Consider the following 21,107-nt stretch of genomic DNA (forward strand, 5'->3'; position numbering starts at 1 on the left):
CTGATAGCAGCAGCAAGAAGAGAGTGTAGCTTGGATGGTGGGGACTGCTGATGATGGAGGCTGTTGCTGTGGCACCACTCAACAAGATTTTCAATCTCCCTCCTCTGTGCCATTCCATCACCATCTTTAATTTAGCCAACAACAATGGTGTCATCAGCAAATTGGAGCTGTACTTAGCCTTTCAGTCATAGGTATAAAGCCGGTAGAATGGGGTGTGTGGGGGAGCCAAGCACACAGCTCTAAGGGGAACCTTGACTGATGGTGACTGTGGAGGAGATTTTATTGCCAATCTATACTGACCGGGGTCTCCAAGTGAGGAAATCATGGATCAGTGATCATAAAACAGTACCGCACAGCACAGGAGTAGTATCTGTGCTGAACATAATGCCAAATTAAACTAAATCTCTTTTGTTTATACAGCATCAATCCCCTCCATTCAAGGAATATTCATGTCTATCAAACAACCACTGAGTCTGCTTCCACCACTACCCATGGTAGTTCATTTCAGACACTTCAGCACTCTGTGCAGAAAGTAAACTTTTTCCCTCTCACCTTAAATGCATATCCTCTAGTACTTGACATTTCTACCCTGGGAATGTTTTAACTTCTATCTGTTCTTTATGCTAAACAGTTATTACCTTTGAGTGTGATAACCTTCATCAAAATAGACATGATTCCTTTACCTGCTGTAGCTTATTTAACAACATCCCCTTTAAAATCCATTAAATTCTTGGAACTTATGCTAATGCCATTTCTGTGCATGTTTATAATTTCCTGCATATCACTTTCATATCGTGGGTGGCGTGACAGCGTTGTGATTAGCATATTGCTATTACAGTCCCAGCAACCCGGATTCATTTCCGCTACTTTCTCTAAAGAGTTAGTACGTTCTCTCCATGATCATGTGGGTTTCCTCCGGGTCTTTCAATTTCATCCCACGTTCCAGATGTACAGGTTAGTAGGTTAATTGGTCTGAAGTAATTGGGCCAGGAGGACCTGTTACCATGCTGTATCTCCAAATAAAAATAAATTATTTTCCATGATAAGTTATTTTGCTTTAACAATATGAACGTTTCAGTTTCAAGATTTAGATTTTTATCTTCCTTGTTTTCTGTCAGAGCTGCTCTTAGCTACCTATCGTGTAACTAACTGCTTAAATACACAGTTAACAGTTTCCTTTCTGACCTCATGAGTCTTCAAACAAGCCAGAATATTCTTGTTACACAACATTACCTACTGCCTGCTGAAATCAGCATGTAGAATAAACACAATATTCTGTTAATTCAGTACGTCGTTCTGCATTTATATCGAGATAACAAATACTGGAATCACGGATACTTCTATCTCATGTCTTTGTCAGTTAAATCCATGACTCTTATTAACTGCTTGTGAATTGCTTTTACTCAGTGAGGCTGTGGGTTATTTTTTCTGATAGAAGTTATAAACATTGATCAGCTAGTAAATCCCTGGATCAACCTTTTGGTTTTATCACTGACTGGAAAACATTGGCTCTTTTCCAAATGCCCAGTATCAGCTGGAGTTTAGAAGAGTGAGAAAAGACTTATTTGAAAGACTTATGATCCAAGGGATCTTGATAAGTCTGATATCAAAGAATCCCACATATTGGGTAACAAATGATTAGGTCAGGCAGCATCTGTGGAGGGAAATGGACAGTTGACATTTTGACTTGAGGCCTTACATCTGGACTGAAGACAAAGAAGTAATAGGAAGTCCCAGGCACGAGCTGGTAAGCAATGGAGCAATAGGTGGATCCTGGTGAGGAGGGCTGACACACAGATGGAGGAAGGAAGAGTGGAAATATCGACAGAGGCTGGAAGGTGATAGGCAGGGGCAACAAAAGGCTACAGATGACAGAATCTGATCGGAGAGGAAGGTGGAGAATAGAATCAAATAAAGGAAGTGGGAGCAATGGGGGGGGAGTGTGTGGGTGTCTGATAAAGGTAGGGGAAAGAAGCAGGGTGATGTGGCTGGGGTAGGTGTAGGGGGAACTGGGTAGATCAGAAGGGACAGTAAAGGGTCAGGTGGGGGAAGGTTTAGCTACAGCTGTAAAATTGAATGTTCATGCTATCTGGATGAAATGTTGTTCTTCTACTTTGTGTTTAGCCTCACCCTGGCAGTAGAGGAACCAATCTCTTGTGCCATCATAGAACAAGAGTCGCTGTTTTAAAATTAGTCGTCCATTTAATACACAGAAGAGGCAGTTTTATTTTTCTTTCGGAGGGCTGTGAGTCTTTGGAACTCCCTTCCTCAAAGGGTTGTGGAAATACTCTTTCAGTATTTTTAAACATAGAACAAGACAATACAGAAAAAAAGATCTTTTGCCCACAATGTTGTGCCAAGCTAAATAAATAAATAATCACACACCCAACTAAACTAATCTCTTTGGCATATAAACTCTTCTTGGGGTTCAAACCGGATCCAGGTGTCGATTTTAACCGAAGTTTCAATGACAAACTCAGCCATCTTCATTTGCAGTGGTGCCTTGGCATGTCTAGTCCAGCGGTATATATACTCAGTTCCTGTCGTCCATCCCTCCTGATTGGTTCGTCCTTAAACCAATCAGGTGTCTGCTGTCCCAACCTTGTTTAAAATTGTATTCCAGTTCTTATATAGAGTGAGACAATCTTTTTTGAAATTCTTATTCTCTAGTTTTATTTCAGTGGCTTGCTTCACCAGGCAGACCCTAAAGCCATTGGTGCGGCACTGTAGTTTTGTGCCATCGAAGTTAATCCTATGGTCATTGCATATGCAATGTTCTGCTACCACCAATTTCTCCAAGTAACCCAATCGGATTCACCTAGACTCTGTCTGTGCCTCCCATAATACTGTATCTCTTTTCAGCCCCTTCTCCGAGTTTGTCCAGCCTCTCCTTATAGCACATGCCCACCGATCCAGCAGCATCGTGGTAAAGCTCGTCGATGTCCTCTCCAAAGCCTCCACATCCTTCCTATGAAGTGGCGACCAGAAATGAATGCAATACTCCACATGTAGCCTAACTGGAGTGTATAAAGCTGCAGTGTAGCTTCCTAACTCTTGAACTCAGTTCTTCAACTCATAAAGACATACATGCTGTTTGCCTTTTTAGCACCCTATTCATCTGTTTAGTTACTTCCAGGGATCTATGGACTTGGAGTCAGAGTTAGATAGATCCTTGACATACAGAGGTTTTGCAGCCATACAGGAGTACAGAATTCAAGTTATAATCAGAAACACCATGATCTTCTTATGTGCTTACGAGATTGAGTGCCCTATTCCTGCTTGTGATTTTTATGTTCACAGACACACTTCTCAGTTTGATTTTGATCACTTCGTTTCTGATAACTACGTTCTTTATCATGTTCAATAAATCTCCTCACCCATCCAGTTTCTGAATGGAAAATACGAATGTTGTCTCTTGTGAAAAATAGAAATTCAAACGTTTCGACTCCTCCACTCTCTCACGTACCCCCAAGTTCAAGGACAGCTTCTATCCCATTGTAATGAGACAATTGAATACTTCCTTTGTATGATAAGATGCACTCTGACCTCAATATCTACCTCATCATAGCCATGCACCTTAGTGTCTGCCTGCACTGCATTTTCTCTATAATTCTTCATTCTGTCTTCAGCTATAACTTTTCCCTTGTACTACCTCAATGCACTGACACGATAAAATGATCTGCATGGATCACATGCAAAACAAAGTCATTCACTGTCCTCCGGTGACAATAATTTCTTTCTGCCCTCGTGGAGCAGCAGTACAATATGTTCGCATCATTTTCTGCTTAACTGATTAAAGAAATGGGTGGCGGAGTGGAGGTACGTCTTTACCAAAGGAGGTGTAAGGAGTATTTTCCCTCCACTAGCCTGCAGGTCACCCTTGGGCAAGGTCCCTGCTTAGCACCTCGATCAAGACCGCGTGAAGCCATGGGAGCAGGTAGTGGATGGTCATATGAGCAGCTAGTACATATCACAAGTCTTGGTTAGACCAGGGAGACAATCTCTGGAGTATCGATAATGGCTGAGGTCACCCGTCTTGTAACGACGCTTCCTAGAAGAAGGCAATGGCAAACTACTTCTGTCGGAAAATTTGCCAAGAACAATCATGGTCATGAGACTATGATCGGCTGCATCATACAACATGGCACATGATGATGATTAAAGAAGAAGTACACTGAAAATGTAACTTAAGCAACTGATGGCACAAATTCCTTTTTCCCATAATTTGTTTCAATAGCCCACAATTAACATTTTAGTCAGGAATTAGCATTAGTCTGTAGTTGAATTAGTCAACACGAGTCCAGATGCAAAATGCTGGTGATTCTGGATATTTGAAATCAAAACTGGAAATGCTGAAAACAGTGGACAGGTTGGGGAAGGAAGTAGTTCACATCTCAGGTCAGTGACCTTCCATCTGATTTGTTATTCTCAACAATTAATACATGATTGTCTAGATCTTCACCTTCTGCAGAAATGAACGAGGTTAATTTTAAGGCAAATTGCTACGCACTGGATTTGATTTTAGATGTTTATTGCTGTCAGTTACAGGTGAATTTTTAAGGTATTATGGTTAAATTGTAGTGAGTTTATAATAAAAAAACTAATGGGGTGTTTTTATTCTTCAACTAATTAGATCATCTACAACAATGACCACATTGAGGTGGACGGGAGAGCTACGCAGAAGTTGATCACCAACTTAAACCCTGACACATCGTATTCCTTTGTGTTGACCAATCGGGGGAATAGCGCAGGGGGATTGCAGCAAGTGGTTTCAGCACACACAGCACCAGACCTGCTCCGCACCAAGCCTGTCCTGATTGAGAAAACCAATTCCGATGGAATGCTAACTGTTGAGTTGACAGCCGTGCCAACACCACCAGCCCCAGTGAAGTAAGAAATAGTCACTTAATAATTTACAGTGTAAATTTGCACTCAAATCTCATTGGGAGGCTATTATTCTGTTGGCATTTTTGCATTGTATTGAGTTTAACAATTTCAAAAATCAATGGATCATTGGTCAATCAATGGATTGTACTGAAGCTAGCCCAAAATCTGTAATCATTGGCTGTGGACACGTCCATATGAGTATACCAGAACCGGATGAAAAGGTCTGATTTCACTGTTCCGTTGCACCCTCTCAATTAAATCATTGAGGTCAGGATGACAACTAACTTCAGGTGGTGTGCCACAGACACCTCGTCCCTGAAAATAGCTGATAGCCATTGGCAAGAGGCAAAGCCAGAGTCTGAGATTTGTTGTCAATCAAAGCTGCATTAAAATTTAATATATTTTGAAATGCACAAACAAATTTATAAAGTTTGCCTAATTAGCAAAAAAGCATATTAAATGGCAAATTAAACCAAAATAATGAAGTTGTGTTCCTGCAAAGAAATGATGAGCAAACCCAGAAAGGTTACCCTCTGCCTAAAGACTTCAAGGTAAGTAGCACAGTTCACAGAAGTCTGTGACTAAGGACTGCTTGACAGACAAAGAAAAGGTTATTTTCAAGTTGTGAGGCATGGTTAGTGAGGTGCTGTAAGGACTCGATCTTTTAGCCCCAGCTGTTCATGATCAGTGTCACTGAGCTGGATGTAGGGACCATATGTAATGCAAGGAAGTTTCCTGTTGACTCAAAGCTAAATGGCGATATTCGATGTGTGGAAGGTGCAGTGGGGCTTCAGGGAGATATGGATAGGCTAATCTAATGAATAACACAGGCAACTAGAATATCATGTGAAAAAAGCAGGGTCAGCCACTTTATTCAAAAAAAATAAGCAGGTTACTTCTTAAATGATGAGTAATTGAAAGGTGCTGGAATTTGCTAAGAATTTGACATCCCTCTGAAATCTATGTTGAAAGCTAACAAGCACTTGGAAAGTCAAATTCTATGTTGACCTTCATTTTGAAGTCTTGAATGCAAAATTAGAGACATCTAACAGAAATTATATGGAGCCCTCACAAATAGCATGAGGAATATTGTACACTCTGGTTTCCATGCCAAAGTAAGGATTTACCTCTGATGGAGAAAATGCAATGAATGTTTCCCTAGGATGAGGGCAGGGAATTGGATTATTGGGTTGTCCCACTTGGTAAGTTTAAGCAAATGGGGTGTCTACTCTATTCAGCTTCGAAAAATAAAATGTTATTGACCATCTGCTTATCACTCTCAACCAATTCTCCACTGCAATACAGCAATACTGCACCAGTCAACCATCTCCCTCGGAGGCCCTGATTCAGGTGCACAAATGCTTTGATAGATCTCCAATCCAATGCCGCAACTTCCTGTCCCAGTGCTCCAATGCATCTTACACTTTGAGCTCCAGCCATCTCTATTCTGCAGACCGAGCCAAGATTGCCTTTGTCATCTCTCTCGACTGTGCGAGCTCTGACCTAGGCCACCGCTAACTGGGACAATAAAAGCACTGTTTGTGGTCAAAAGGAAGCCAGCACCTTGCCACTGCACAGACCATACGTCCGTGAGATCGACCTTCTTCCAGACCCAATCCTTCCTCAAGGCCATCTGTTGTCCCCTTCCCTTCCTGAGACCCAAGCCATGAATGGCTACATCACTAAAGTGCTACAGCATGGCTTCATTCTATCATCCTAGTCTCCAGCCAGTGCAGGATTCTTCTTTGTGAAAAAGAAAGATGGAGGTCTTCGTCCCTGTATCGACTACCAGGGACTCAACAAATTCACTATTCAGAAGCAGTACCCTCACCGCTTGATGGGTAGCACATTCGAACCACTCCGCGGGCCCAGATCTTCAGCAATCTGAATCTACAGAGTGAGTACAACCTGATCAGCATCTGCCAGAGGGATGAGTGGATGACAGCGTTCTTTACACCCACGGGCCACTGCAAATACTTGATGATGCCTTTTGGACTTTCCAACAGTTTTGCCATCTTTCAAGCCTATATTAACAAGATCCTCCAAGATATGCTACACAGGTATCTGTTCATCTACGTCAACGGCATCTTCATCTGCCCTAAGACTACATCTGTCATGTCCATTCAGTCCTTCAGTGTTTCCTCGAAAGCCAACTGTACTGTGAATTAGAAAAATTCCAGTTCCACGTCCCAGTCATTTCCGTCTTATGTTACTTCCTTCCACGCCAATGCATAACCAGAGAACCAGAGAAAGGATGTGCGGCCATTGAATGGCTCCGACTGCACTCCCTCAGATAGCTACAGCACTTCCTGGGCTTCTCCAACTTCAATCGCCTTTTCATCAGAAACTACAGCCAAATTGCTGCTCCTCTCAGCTCTCTAACCAAGTCAGCTGCTGTGATAATCTGGTCTGCTGCTGCAGACCACACTTTCAAGAAGCAAAAGAGACCATTCAACCCATTTTCCACCATCCGAATCCCACTGGAGATTCTCTGGTAGAGATGGATGCATCTGACGTGGGTGTTAGGGCTATTCTCTCCCAGCAAGGACCGGATGGAAAGACATACCCTTGTGCCATCTTGGTGAAGTTCAAATCCACGCAGCACCATTGTGGAGTAATAGACACGGAGTTATTCACCACTAAATAGACCTTGGACGATTGGAGATATTGGGTGATGGGAAACGTCATGCCCTTCCTCATCTGTACCGCCCAGAAGAACCTCATAACTGTACAACAGACCTGCCAACTCAGCCCCAGCCCATGTCAGGTTTGCTGGGCCCTCTTCTTCGAACAATTCAATTTCACCATCTCCTGACCCGGTTCCAAAAACACTGTCACAACAGACCGACCCTCAGACCATCGTTCCGTCATTCTGTCTTGTCCAGTCATCGCCCTAATTGTCTAGCACTTTGAGATTCTGCTCTGCCAGGCCCTATGGCACGAGCTTGCTCCAGCCAGCGCACCTGACAACTGCATTTATGTGCTGGCAGCCATGCGTTCTGAGGCACTCCAGAGGGCCCTCTCCTCACCCCTCTCCAACTATCTAGGTGCATGATGGACTCAGGATTTTCAGCGATTGCTGGTTCTGGTGGTTAGCATGATCTCTGATGTACATCAGCTATTCGCTACCTACCCATAATGTGCCCAGTCCATACCTGGTTGACTGGGAAGGGTACCGCCTGGACGAGGGAACTTAGGTGCTTCTGGGACTAGCCATAGGTTGGTATGGGGCGGGGGGGGGGATTGTCCTGTCAAACTGCACATGCAGGTTCCTCCCAGTCTCAACCCAGCAAGTAGGAGTCACCTGCCACTTGTTTCTAACCCATCACCTGCAGCCTATTCACACCCAGCTCTCAGTCACAGTCTGTGTTCACTCATTGAACCAGCCAATCTCTATCATTTGTTCCTAGCCTTCGGTTACTTTGTTGTGCTTAGTATCTGTTCTCTCTTGTTTTGTGGCCCCCCTCGTGGCTTGTTAGTTATCGCTCATCGCTAAATTATCTTCACTGCTCTGCTTTTGGATCAGGCCTCCTGTACAATTCCTGACAGGGAAAGATGCATGGAAGAAGCATTTACCCTGGCTAGTGAATCTAGAACCAGAGCTCATGGCCCCCATAAAGACTGAGATGAGAAAAAATTTAATCACTAAACCTTTGGAATTTCCTACCCAATTGGGTTTTATGAAGTCTTGGTTGTTCAGTATATTGATGGCAAAGATTGATAGATTTCAGTTATTCTTGAGTTCAAAGGATATGGAGTTAACAGAGGAAGATGGCACTGAGACAGCAGATAAGTCGTGATCTGATTGTATATTAGAGGAGTTGCACGGGGTGAATGGCACCCTGTTCCTGTGCATCACATAAAATAATAAGCACTCGAGAACCTATCCCATCCTTCGAATGTAGATTTATTTAGAATTATTTAAATTGTTCAATTGTCTGATTGCTTGGTTGGTAATATAAATTCCAAATTAAATCCTTCATCTTAATTTTCAAAGCAAGTTAAATTAATACAATTAACAGTCAAATCAACTTAAGGATTTCTGTTGATGCACTGAGTTTGATCAGATCAGCTGTATTTTCAATTGACCTGGTCATAAACTGGAAATATCTGAGTATTTTTAACATTATTCAAGCCTTCTCTGATTTTATATATTAAAGTAAAAACACAAGATTGATCTTTATTAAATAACCTGCTTGTGTATTTCCAGGCTATTAAGTTTACTTGCTGTGGCACTATTTTTTAAGTAACATTTTTTTTTGAAATTGCAAATTGGTCTTGAAATATTGTTGGTACATCAAGCCTTCTCTGGTCATGTACCACAGCTTACATTATTGTAGCAAATTATCTGCCATTTCCTTGAGAAATGTTTTAGTATCAGTGTTTAGTTTTCAAAATGGCAATGAGTTTAATATTTTAAATGCATTAAACAGTGATATAATTGGTCTTTTGTTCCCACTCTTCTGAGTTCTCCCCAGTTTCATTCCTTACAGCCTACATATACCAAATGTCAGCCCATAAGCTAGAGGTAGTGCCTTATGTCCTTCACCACTGGAATTTTGGTCAGTTGCTTTAACCTAGTTCATTTAAATTAGAATTGCCGCCTCACATTGTTTGCTGGGACTCCTACCTGCCTCTGCAGCCACTGCTACTTATTGCTCAGTCTTTCTGAACACACTTTCTCAATGTTTCTGATTTATACATTATTCAAACCCCTATTATTCAACCGCTTCAGTCTTAAATTTTCTACTTCTCTTCTTTTTAATGTTGTTACTTAATGTAATAAATTTTGGAATAATGGAGCAATATGCTCAGGGACAGTGGGTGGGGATGTTTCATGAATCTGTTTGGATGGGGTTTTCTGTGAAAACTATCAGAAATTCAACAGGGAAGTAGTGAAAGAAGAAACAGGGAAAGAAATAAAGGACAGAAAAGGAAGAAACAAAGGCAGAAGATGAAAGAAATGAAAGTGTCAGTCAAGTAGGTAGATAGTGCAAAAAAACTAAGAGAGCTAATAATGTCAAAAAGACCAGTCTAAAGACCCTGTTCCTCAATATGCAGAACATTCATAGTAAGGTAAATGAATTATCAATACAAATAAATATAAATGGTTATGTCATTATTGCTGTAAGAGAAGCAATCACTTAATTCTCCAATTTGTGCTGTCTTCAGCTGGAATACTGTGTATTGGTCTGTTCACTATGGTAGAGGAAAGATGTGATAGCGGTGCATTGTGTGTGTGTGGAGGAGATTCTGGGATAGAGCTTTTCAGTTATGAGAAAAGATTGGAAAATTAAGTTACGAAATTAGAGATGCATGCAAGAAGAATATAGATGTAACCATCAGGGTGTCTAATCTGCTTAGAGATAGCTGAAACCAGATTGGCAATAATACTGCAGAGTGGGAATTCCCATAGTCCGAGAGATGATGTCTTTTTCAGACTAAGACGTTGAAGAACCAAGTAGAGGACAGGTATTCCAAGCAGGGTATTGTGTGGTGAATCAGGAATCTTTGCCAGTTTTGTATATGGCTCTATTAGGAAGAGTGACCAAGCCTTGATAATATTCAGTAAGATGGAGAGTGAGGTTGAAGAATGAATAACTAGACTCCTGAATCTGATCTGTATGAAATGTGAATTACACGTAGTTATGATAGATTAATAAATGGATTGATGTTAGGCAGGTGATTTGATTAAAAGAACTTATTCATCGAGTTCAATAATTATTCATTCCAGTCTTTCACAAAACAAATCAAGAAAGGGAGCTCAACTGTGACTTACAAAGAAAATCAAGGAAAATATGAGACCCAAAGAACACACATAAATTTACCAACGTAAAATTACCAACAAAAAACACACACATCAGGCCTCAGGATTGGGAGTGGTTTAGAATTAAGCCAATGGTAACAAAAGGAATGTTTAAAGGGAGAAGACGAAGTATGAGAGAATAAGTTTCAGGGAACATAGAAACTGACTGTTAATGCTTTATAAAAATGTAAAAAAGGTAAAAGTTAAGGTAGATAAACCTATATTTAGAAATGAGAGGAATTCCAGTCTGGAAGAAGGAAATGGTAGAACAGTTGAAGAGTTCTTGTATTTACAAAGGAGGCCACAGCCAGAAGGTTGCAGAGCCAGACAATGGAGAGAGGGAGACACTGAGGGAAATCAGGATGATTAAAGGAATAGTGCTTAAGAAATAAAGACAAAGCTCCAGGCACAGATGATCAACACCCAGGATGCTAAACAGTGGCCTTGGAAATAGAGTGTGCATTGGTGGTCATCTTCCAAAATTTTTGCAACTCTGGGGCTGTTCTTATAGATCGATGTGAGTTAAATATAGCCCCATGATTTTAAAAAGCAAGAAAAAAATAAGCAGTGTCATAGACAAGTCAGCTTACCAGTGCAGAAAAATTACAGCATCTATCATGAAAGGTGCAGTATCAGAATATTAAGATATAATGGGATCAAACTAAGCTACATTTCTTAATTCCAAAGGGCTCAAGGGATATGGGGAGAAGATGAGAATACGGCACTGATGTAGATGATCAGACAAGGCCTTATTGACTAGGGGAACGTATTAAGACTCTTGACTCAGGCAGTTTTGAATGAGTATTAGCATTATTATTAGGAACATTTTCACAAAAATATGGGAATTGCTAAGTTTAGGGATCATGGCATTCATCATCTAACTCCTAACAGTTGTATGATACAACTAGCAGAACTGTACATATCAATAGTAGCAAAACACTATTTTTGACAGATTTAAAAAGCTTTAAAAATCTATGGTAGCAACTTGTTAACTAAAGGATGAGACTTTTACTGATGCATCATTCCATTTCTGCGCCACTAAGATTAGCAATGCTCTTGTGACAGATCCAAATGGCTGCAGAGAGATAATGTGTGTGAATGGCATATATCCAGCCCTTGTCTGAGCTTTGGTTCAATGTGCAGCATTGTGAGGTTGCTGCTGTTTAGTTTTTTAGTTCGGCTGAAATTAATGACATAGCTACCATTAATATTCTACATATTGTGAGAGTTAGATCTCAGCTTTTTTTTCTTTGCCAAAAACCTCTGTACTTTTCTTTAAAAACTAATAATTACAAGTGTCGTTTTCTGGAAATTTCTGTGTCTGCTCATGTTTTTGATAAAGCTCATGACATGGAAGTCAAGTCTACTGTCCTGTATTTTGAATTATTTGTAAGGAAAAGAATTGAGTGAACTAATAACTCGCATAGTAACTGTGCTTGCAGCTTCATTTAACCTTACAAGATAACAAGTGTCTTAAGGTTAAAAGAAGGTTAAATAAAGACATACTGAGAAATAAAAGATTTGTAAAAAGTCCAATTGTATTAACGTGCAACTCCATTTATGCCCCACATTTTGGCAAGTATTCATTATTTCCATAACTTGGTAGTACACTGGTATTTTATCTTGGCAATATAAGGAAATATATCACCTATCATCAATGAACAGTTGGTACTGCAACTGTTTTTGCCTGAATAGTAAGAATTAATTTCCATAAATCTTTCCAGTGAAGATTAATTCAAAGTTTGTTCCCTTGATTTACAAAAGTTTACAGAAGTATGGCAACTTTAAATATGAGATTCTTAATTTTAGGCTAATCTGATGGGTGATCTGAGGACTTGAATTAATGTCAAGTTGTTTTACGATTTTGTGTCTAGGATTGTTTTTACTTTCATGTTTTGATTATAGAAGATCCTTTGAAAGGAAATTCCCCCAGTGGTTTCAGCGAATTCCTGTCGGGAGGAAGGACCGCTAGTATTTGCTGCGGATAACAAAATCAGAATTTGGGGGTGTTGAGGGGCAGGGGTGTTCTTTCTGTGCTGCTGCCTCAGAAACATGTGACTGCAAGGTTGAAAGCTCACATCTGAAGGACTCAAATGACCATGGTGAATGGAACAGCTTTGCCTGAGAGAGGGCAGATGTACATTGAGCAAGTGCATTCACTTAAGAACATAGTTTGCTGAATAGAATTGTATTTTTTTTATTAACTGAAACAAATATTTCAATGCACTAATCAATTATCTTCTTTCTTAACAGAGGCTACTATATTATTGTTGTGCCTTTGAAGAAATCCCAAGGAAAGTTTATCAAACCCTGGGAAAGTCCAGATGAAATGGACTTGGAGGAGGTATGTGCATAGCTGCTGCTAAGTTGAATGGCTCATTAGAGGAAAAGGAGTAGAAAGGGTTCATAACAAATTTCACGACATATGCCAGTGATATTAAACCTAATTCTGAATACTGTAAACTTGTTCTTTGTCTTGTGAAGGAGAACTCCAAAATATCAGCCTTTAGAATTTCAACATTACAGCACAGGAACAGTCCTTCAGCATGTGACGCAGTGCCGAACACAATGCTGAATTATACTAACTCCCTTCTGCCTGTACATGATCCACATCAGTCCAGTCCCAGCATATTGTGTATCTATGTAACAGCCTCTTGTTGTATATGATTCCACCACTACCACTGTCACACATAAAAAATGCTGGAGGAACTCAGCAAGCCAGGCAGCATCTATGGAAAAGGGAACTGTTGGCATTTTGGGCCGAGACCCTTCATCAGGACTGGGGAAAAAAAGATGAGAAGTCAGAGTAAGAAGGTAGGGGGAGTGGATGAAGAAATACAGGGTGGCGAGTGACAGGTGAAACCGGGAGAAGGGGACGAGTGAAGTAAAGAGCTGGGAAGTTGGTGAAAGAGATAAAGGGCAGGAGAAGGATAGGAGAGAGTAGAAGACCATGGAAAAAAGGAAAGGGGGGGGAGCACCTGAGGGAGGTGATGGGCAGGTAAGGAGAAAAGGTGAGAGAGAGAAACAGGAATAGGGAATGGTGAAGATTCCACTACCACTGTTAGCCCATTCTAGGCACCTGCCTCTCTGTGTAAAAGAAAAACTGGCCCACACATCTTTAAACTTTCTCCCTCTCACCTTAAATGCACATTCTTTTTAATTTGACACTTCAACCCTGGAATAAAGTTCTTTGCACTCTTTGCCGAGCAACTTTGACCTGTATCATTTCACTGATAACATTCACCTTGTCACAAGAAGAGCCAACCAGTGGATTTGACCATCATGTTTATATTCACGTTTATCCTCTTGTAATAGAATGATTTTCTTTTTTTTTCTTTTTTTTTATTTTATTTTTATTTGGATAAGGAATTCACAAATATCATGTACTTTTTTCACACATATAACCTTTTCCATTTTTTTGTATGTATAAAACTATAATTATTTATACATTCTTCAGTACACATTGAGATGATATAAAAGGAAATTAGACACTTAAATAGATAATTATATACTGTGGTAATACTAATCTATTAGGCTAAGTAATGGTATTAGTTGTTAAGAAAAATAGTAATAATAGTTTCCATATATCTCTTCTGGACCATTTCTACTGGTCCAAAATGTTGTATGTAAGCCTATGTAACAACCATTGTAGGTGTTTATATCCTAATTTGTTCATGCTTGCTCCTGCCCCCAGACATAATTATCCAATCTCTATATACTTATTTACCTAATTTTATCATTTTTTATCCCTTTCCCAAATCTTTCCCTTTACTTGTGTTAATTCTCTATTTTCCAAAAGAAAACAAAAAAAAAGACATTTAGACTAGGGGCGCTTACGTTAGCAATATTACTGTGTTGATGAGAAGAGCAGTATAAATCATTAGGAGAGTCATCTAAAGTCTGCTCGCATTGGGGTTATATATTCAATCCATTTATTCCAGATTTGATAAAATTTTTCTTTGAATTCTCAGGGAGTAAGTCAACTTTTCCATTTTAAATATTTCCAAGATAATTTCATGCCAATCTTCTAATGTAGGTGGTATTGGATTTAGCCACTTTCTAGTGATTGATTTCTTACTTGCCGCTAAGAGGGCCTGCAGCAACTTTATATCTTCCTTCTGTTCAAGAAACAATACATGCCCCAAATAGAGCATCTCAAAGTTCAGAGGTATCTGGGACCTAAGTACCTTAACTAATGTTCTATGAATACCTTCCCAATATAGACTTAATTTAGGGCAATCCCAGAAAATATGAAAATGATTTGCCTCCTTGGAGCCGCACCTTCTCCAACACGTCACGTTTGTATCTTTATATTTTTCCTGATATGGGGTCTTGAAGTATCTTATAATGTTTTTCCAACAATGTTCTCTCCAAGTCAAAGAATTAGTCGAGGACCATTGAAAGCTGCAGATTTTCCCCCAAGCCTCCTCTGAAAGTACCAACCCCGCTTCTTTCTCCCACTTCTCTTTAATATACAGTGTGTTTACATTTTTAGCATGGGAGAGTGCATTATATAATCGAGAAACTGATTTACTAGGTATTGAACTGCAAGCCGAATTCAGAATCTTGAAAAATTCTAATTCTACTGTTGATAGGTCTGTATATCCATAACTCTGGTTAACATAGTTTCGTACTTGAAAGTACCTAAAAAAGTCATTGTGGTCTAGGCCATGTTTGTCCTGCAGGATTTGGAAACTTTGTAATACTCTTTTATCTATAAATGAGAGGTAGGTTGTAAGTCCTTTCTTTATCCATAGCTCAAATCTTTTATCTCCTCTGTTGGAAGGAATTCGGTATCATATGCACACCATCTGAGGAGTTTTAACATGTTATTAATTCCACATGAATTAACCACCTTCTGCCATACTTTTAATGTAAGATTTACCAACTGTTTTTAAATTTTTCCAACTGGGCCATCAATCCTTTGTCAGCTATTGAGGCCTGTAGAGGAAAACTGTCAACTAATCCAAATTCTATTTCCTTCCATCTAGCCTTATATTCCCTATTACACCAATATAACAGAGGGATTATCTGTGAGGCATAAAAATAATTTCTCAGGCAAGGAAGAACCATACCTCCTCCTTCCTTCACTAACTGTAAGGTGTTATATCGAATTCTAGGTTTCTTTCCTTGCCAAATGAAGCGGGAAATCCATTTGTCCCATTCCCTGAATTGATTATCATCCACCTCCACAGGTAAAGTACGGAAAAGATACAATAACCGAGGAAGAATATTCATTTTTATAGTATTTATCCTTGAATTGAAACTTAAAAAGGGGATAAGATTCCATCTATGCATATCTGCTTTTATCTCTGAGATTAATGGCCCATAATTTACCTGTGACAGCGTTGAAAGATCCTTTGGCAGGGTTATTCCTAAATATTTTAATGATTTAGCTTCCCACTTAAGATCGTATGTATCCTGCAATTTTTTGGATGGTGTATAATTTAGGGACATAACCTGCGTTTTCTTTACATTTATTTTATAACCTGATATTTTCCCAAAGTCATCCAACAGTGTAAACAATCCTATAAATGATTTTTCTGGTTCACTCAGATAGACCAAAACATCATCTGCGAATAACGCCACTTTCTGTTCAATCCCTGCCACCTTGATACCTTTTACGATTTCGCTCTGTCTTATTAGTTGGGCAAGCGGTTCAATATATAGCGCAAAAAGGAGAGGAGAAATTGGGCATCCCTGTCTAGTGCCTCTCTCTAAGATGAAGGAGTCAGAGAGGTCCCCATTTATCTTAATTCGGGCTGTAGGGCTGTCATATAGAGTCTGAATTACTTTAATAAACTTTTCTTGAAAGCCGAATCTTCCTAACACTCTGTATAGGAATGCCCAACTAACCAAATCAAAAGCTTTCTCAGCGTCCAATCCTACTACCATTGTCTCTGTCTCGTTCTTATTAACCTGTTCTAATATGTGTAGAGTTCTCCTTATGTTGTCCTGTGTTTGTCTTTGTTGAATAAATCCAGTCTGGTCTAGGTGGATTAGGCCAGGTAAAAACTTTTCCAATCTGCGCGCTAATATAGATGTAAATAGTTTGTAATCTAAATTAAGAACACTAATTGGCTGATAATTGCCACATTCTAGTTTATCTTTACCCTCTTTAGGAATAACTGAAATAATCGCTTCTCTCCAGGAAGGTGGAGTTTCTCCTCTCTGCAAGATCCAATTAAAGGTGTTAAGTAGTAATGGGGCTAACTGTGTCTTCAGGGACTTGTACCACTCTGAGGTAAACCCATCAGAACCCGGGGACTTTTCAGCCTTTAACCTAGAGATGGCCACGTTCAGTTCTTTGACAGTTACTGGTTCTAATAAACTTTCATTTTGTAAATCTGTAGGTTTAGGTAGATCTAAAAAATTCAATACACTGTCTATAAAGGGCTCATTTGGGGCCCGGGGTTGGGAGTACAGCTCTCGATAATATGTTTCAAAACTCTCTTGAATTTTCCCTATTGTACTCTCCACAAGCTTTGTCTTGGGATTCTTTATTTTATGAATTGTATTGTCTGCTTGTTGTTTTCGTAATTTATATGCTAATAATCTAGTTGATTTACCTCCTACTTCATAATTCTTTTGTCTCAGGTAAAGGAAATTCTTTGAGTTTCCAACGTATAAATATCGTCAATTTCACTTTTAAATTTCCTAATTTCCTGTTTTCGATTTGAATTACTTTTGTTGCTATCTACAACTTGAAGTTGTTTTAATTTTCCTTGAAGGTCTGCTAATTTTTGTGCATTGATTTTTTTCATGTGAGTAGTAATGGAAATAATTTTCCCTCTCAGTACAGCTTTCAATGTATCCCATAAGATCACTGGTGATGTTTCTCCCGTGTCTAGATATTCTTTGATTTCTCCCCTTAATCTCTCCATTACTTTTGGGTTATTGAGTATATGTGAGTTCAGCCTCCATAGTGTTTTCCTCATTTTCCTTTCCAGGATTAGAGACATAGAGACTGGGCTATGATCCGACAGATCAATTGTTGCAATATTACAGTTTTTTATCCTGAGTCTATCTCTATTAAAGATAATGAAATAGTCTATCCTTGAATAGGCTGAATGAGGGAAAGAGTAATGTGTATAATCTTTACTAGTGGGGTGTAATTCCCTCCACACATTTATAATTCCCAACTCCTCCATCAACAAATTCATTTTCCGAGTCAGAGGTTTATTCTGAGTAACTATTCTTGAAGAATCTAATACAGGATTTAATCTAATATTAAAATCCCCTCCACAAATTACTACCCCTTGAGAACTGACCATTAGGTCAAAAATGTGTCTATAAAATGACCATTCACAACCTGGAGGAGCATAAACATTCAGCAATGTTATTTCTGTACCTCCTATTCTTCCTGTAATTTTTACAAACCGTCCTTCTTTGTCTTTAGTCTCTGAAATATGTTCATAATTAAGAGTACTTGATATTAAAGTAGCTACCCCTCTTTTGTGACTCAATTTATATGATGAATAAAATACATGCTTAAAGCCCATTCTTTTTAATTTTCCATGTTCAGATTGGCTCAAATGTGTTTCCTGGAGGAAAGCTATTTGTGCCCTCTCTTTTTTCAATTTAGACATAATCTTATTTCTTTTAATTGGATTCAAAACCCCATTAACATTATAGGAAATTATTTTTACCAATTTAGTTTGCATTTTTCTCTGTAGAAAAAAAACACTCTCCTTTTCTAACCAAACAGTAAGCAATCCCTTCTCAACAGTAAACCAAGACATACAACCACACCCTAGACATTTTGAACGTGTAACATTTGAAAATTTTTCCCGACTTCCCACAGTGAGGCCTGAGCACCGACCCGCCTCAGTTCAGAGGGATAACCTCTATCTTCACCCTGTGTTAGAGGGCCCTCAGCAGTTTGAATAATCATAGAGAATTTTCTCCTATTTATGTCTCGACCATATTGCTATCATTCAAGTTATTCCGCCTAGTTTATTTTCAGTTACCAGTTTTCATTTTACCTTTAAGTCCGATTTACTCTTTTCAGTCATTTCTCTTAATTATCTGTATTCTCTGTACATTCGCGTCTGAATATTTGCAGCTTTTCCTTGTAGTTTGACACTCTGGTTCGAGTGGAGCGACCTCGCCCCACTAACTGCCACAACTTCTGCCGAATCCTCTTCAGTAGCGACTCCGGTTGGGTGATAACTTTAATAGGTAGTCCCCGGTCCGCCAGGTCCGACGTTGCCTCCTCCACCGTAGCGTAAGTTTTTGTCCCTTCGTCGTAAAAGACTCTCAGCCGAGCTGGATACAGGGTCTGGAATCTGATGTTGTTTTCCTTCAGGACTCTCCGTGTTTCCGTATATTCCTTCCGTCTGGCAAGAATCCCCGGTGTGTAGTCGTGGTCTAAACTGCTTTTACAGTTGCTCCACATGAAACCTTTCTTTTGCCATGCCCTTTTAAGCACCTCTTCCTTCGTTCTGTGACTGAGAAATCTGACCAGAATCGATCTGGGCTGGGCGCCTGCCGGGGGCTGTGGTGCCAACGCGCGGTGAGCCCTTTCTATCTGTAGGTCTTTTGCGGCCGGTATATCAAGGTTCTCTCTAAGCAGCTTCTCCACGAAGGGAATCATCCATCCGGGTTTACCTTCAGTTCCTTTGGGAACTCCGTAGATCCTCACACTTTCCCTTCTTGAGCGGCCTTCTTGATCTATTAGTTTCCACTGGAGCTGGTCTTGCAGCTTCAGCATTTCTGCTATCACTTCCTCAGCGTTTTGTAGCTTCTCTTCAATTCCAACAATCCTCGCTTCGGCTTCATCTATCCGCGAGTTAGTTTTTACTATTTCTCCTTTAATATCTTCCAGCTGTTTGTTGTTAGCTTGTCGGAACTCGCGAATCTCTCCGAGAATCAAAGACAGAGTCACCGATTCCCCCTCATTATCTCCGTCCTGGCTTGCTGTGGGAGAGCTAGGCCCGTCGCCTTGCTGCATCTCTTTATGTTTATCAGCCTTCAGAGCGGACTTTATAATCTTGTTCTTAGACATCATCCTTGCCTCTTTTATTAATATAGTTATGCAATATTAAGTATTTGTCTAAATTCGATTTTGGGGCAGTTTACCTTTTTTTTGGCGAGAGACCTTTTCCTTACGCCGCCATTCCCTTGATGACCCGGAAGTCCCCAGAATGATTTTCATAGAAAATAAAAAAGCTAAGAAATCACTTAATGTGAATTCTACTCATCAGTCATTGCCGTGGACTACTTATTCACTCGGTCTGAGACTACAAACGGGCTACAAAATTCAGCAAGGATAATTCATCTGTAAAGACATTCAATCAAATTATCAGAAAATGGATCCATCCTGAAAAACCATGGCCTGAAACGTTTATATTTATCAGGCAATTGCTGGGGGAAAAAACTCCAGTGTAAAAGTAAATTGCAGATGTCCAAAGCAGCTATTTTCCTTCCAGTTCTGTCACATGTTCGAAACTCAGAAAGTGGACAGTGCAAGTATTTACAGAGTTGGTGTTCACTGCACATATGAGAGCTACTCCTTTAGTGTACAGCTTGAAGGACGTTCCATAACTGTCTGTCAATGGCCCCCTCTCCAAACAAGAACACAAACCAGGTTTGCAGATTTCTCCATGTATTGCCCTTTCAACATCCTTTTTCAGAGATAAGCTAACTTGCAGGCCCACGTCCCGACATTCTCATGTAGTACTTCCTGTGGCATTGCAGTGATTGGTGCAGGATTCTGTCTTCATAATTCTCTCCCTGGTGGCAACAATTTCAAATTCATGAGTTGTCGCTAAAATCTAGGAAAAAAAATGGAAAAACTATGTTTTGGTATTTGATTGGGCATTTAATCAGTCTAGTTTATATGCCCTTCAATGTGAATTTATCCAATCCTTTTGAAGGAAGTAATCAAAAGGCAACCACCTGTTTTGATTGAAGACTATTCTACATATTCATTACTACAGGGACAAATAACTCCTTTGATCTCCAGTCACATTGTGGATTGTTCACTATAAACATCTGTCTATTTTCTGTGACTGTTCTCTGCAGACCATTTAAAAGATCCTCAATGCCACCCAGCATCAGATATGAACTGTGGACTCTCTCAATTTTCTTCTCACTAGAGCACAGCTGTTTAATTCTGCAAGTCTCACATTATAACTTGGAACCTTCCTCTGCAGACCAATGTAAACTGCAATAAATTATGCACATTCTGCCCAAATCAATGACCTGTGCAAGGTTAGGCTGACTTATTTTGGCTTTTTATCAAATGTCCTTTTGCTGACATATATATTTGATTAGCTTTGTTACATACCGATTAGAAACTTGCAGTAATGACAAATAATCTGATTTAAATATCTTCTCTTGCATTGCTGCTTCTTATCTCCATCTGGTTCCATTTTCATATTTATTTACTATTATTTTTATTTTGAGATGC

At 39.7% G+C, this 21,107-nt stretch overlaps 1 protein-coding gene across 13 annotated transcripts in view; it reads left to right on the forward strand.

The window, feature by feature from the left end:
- LOC134347072 (receptor-type tyrosine-protein phosphatase delta-like) overlaps positions 1–21,107 on the forward strand; it is a 2,469,925-nt gene that overhangs the window by 2,315,182 nt on the left and 133,636 nt on the right. For all 13 annotated transcript variants that reach the window (XM_063049175.1, XM_063049163.1, XM_063049170.1 and 10 more), the window contains 2 exons: positions 4,634–4,890; positions 12,947–13,037. In XM_063049175.1, coding sequence (XP_062905245.1) covers positions 4,634–4,890; positions 12,947–13,037 — 348 coding nt within the window. The remainder of the gene's footprint in view (positions 1–4,633; positions 4,891–12,946; positions 13,038–21,107) is intronic.

Source organism: Mobula hypostoma, chromosome 5 (genome assembly GCF_963921235.1).
Source record: "Mobula hypostoma chromosome 5, sMobHyp1.1, whole genome shotgun sequence".
Taxonomy (NCBI): domain Eukaryota; kingdom Metazoa; phylum Chordata; class Chondrichthyes; order Myliobatiformes; family Myliobatidae; genus Mobula; species Mobula hypostoma.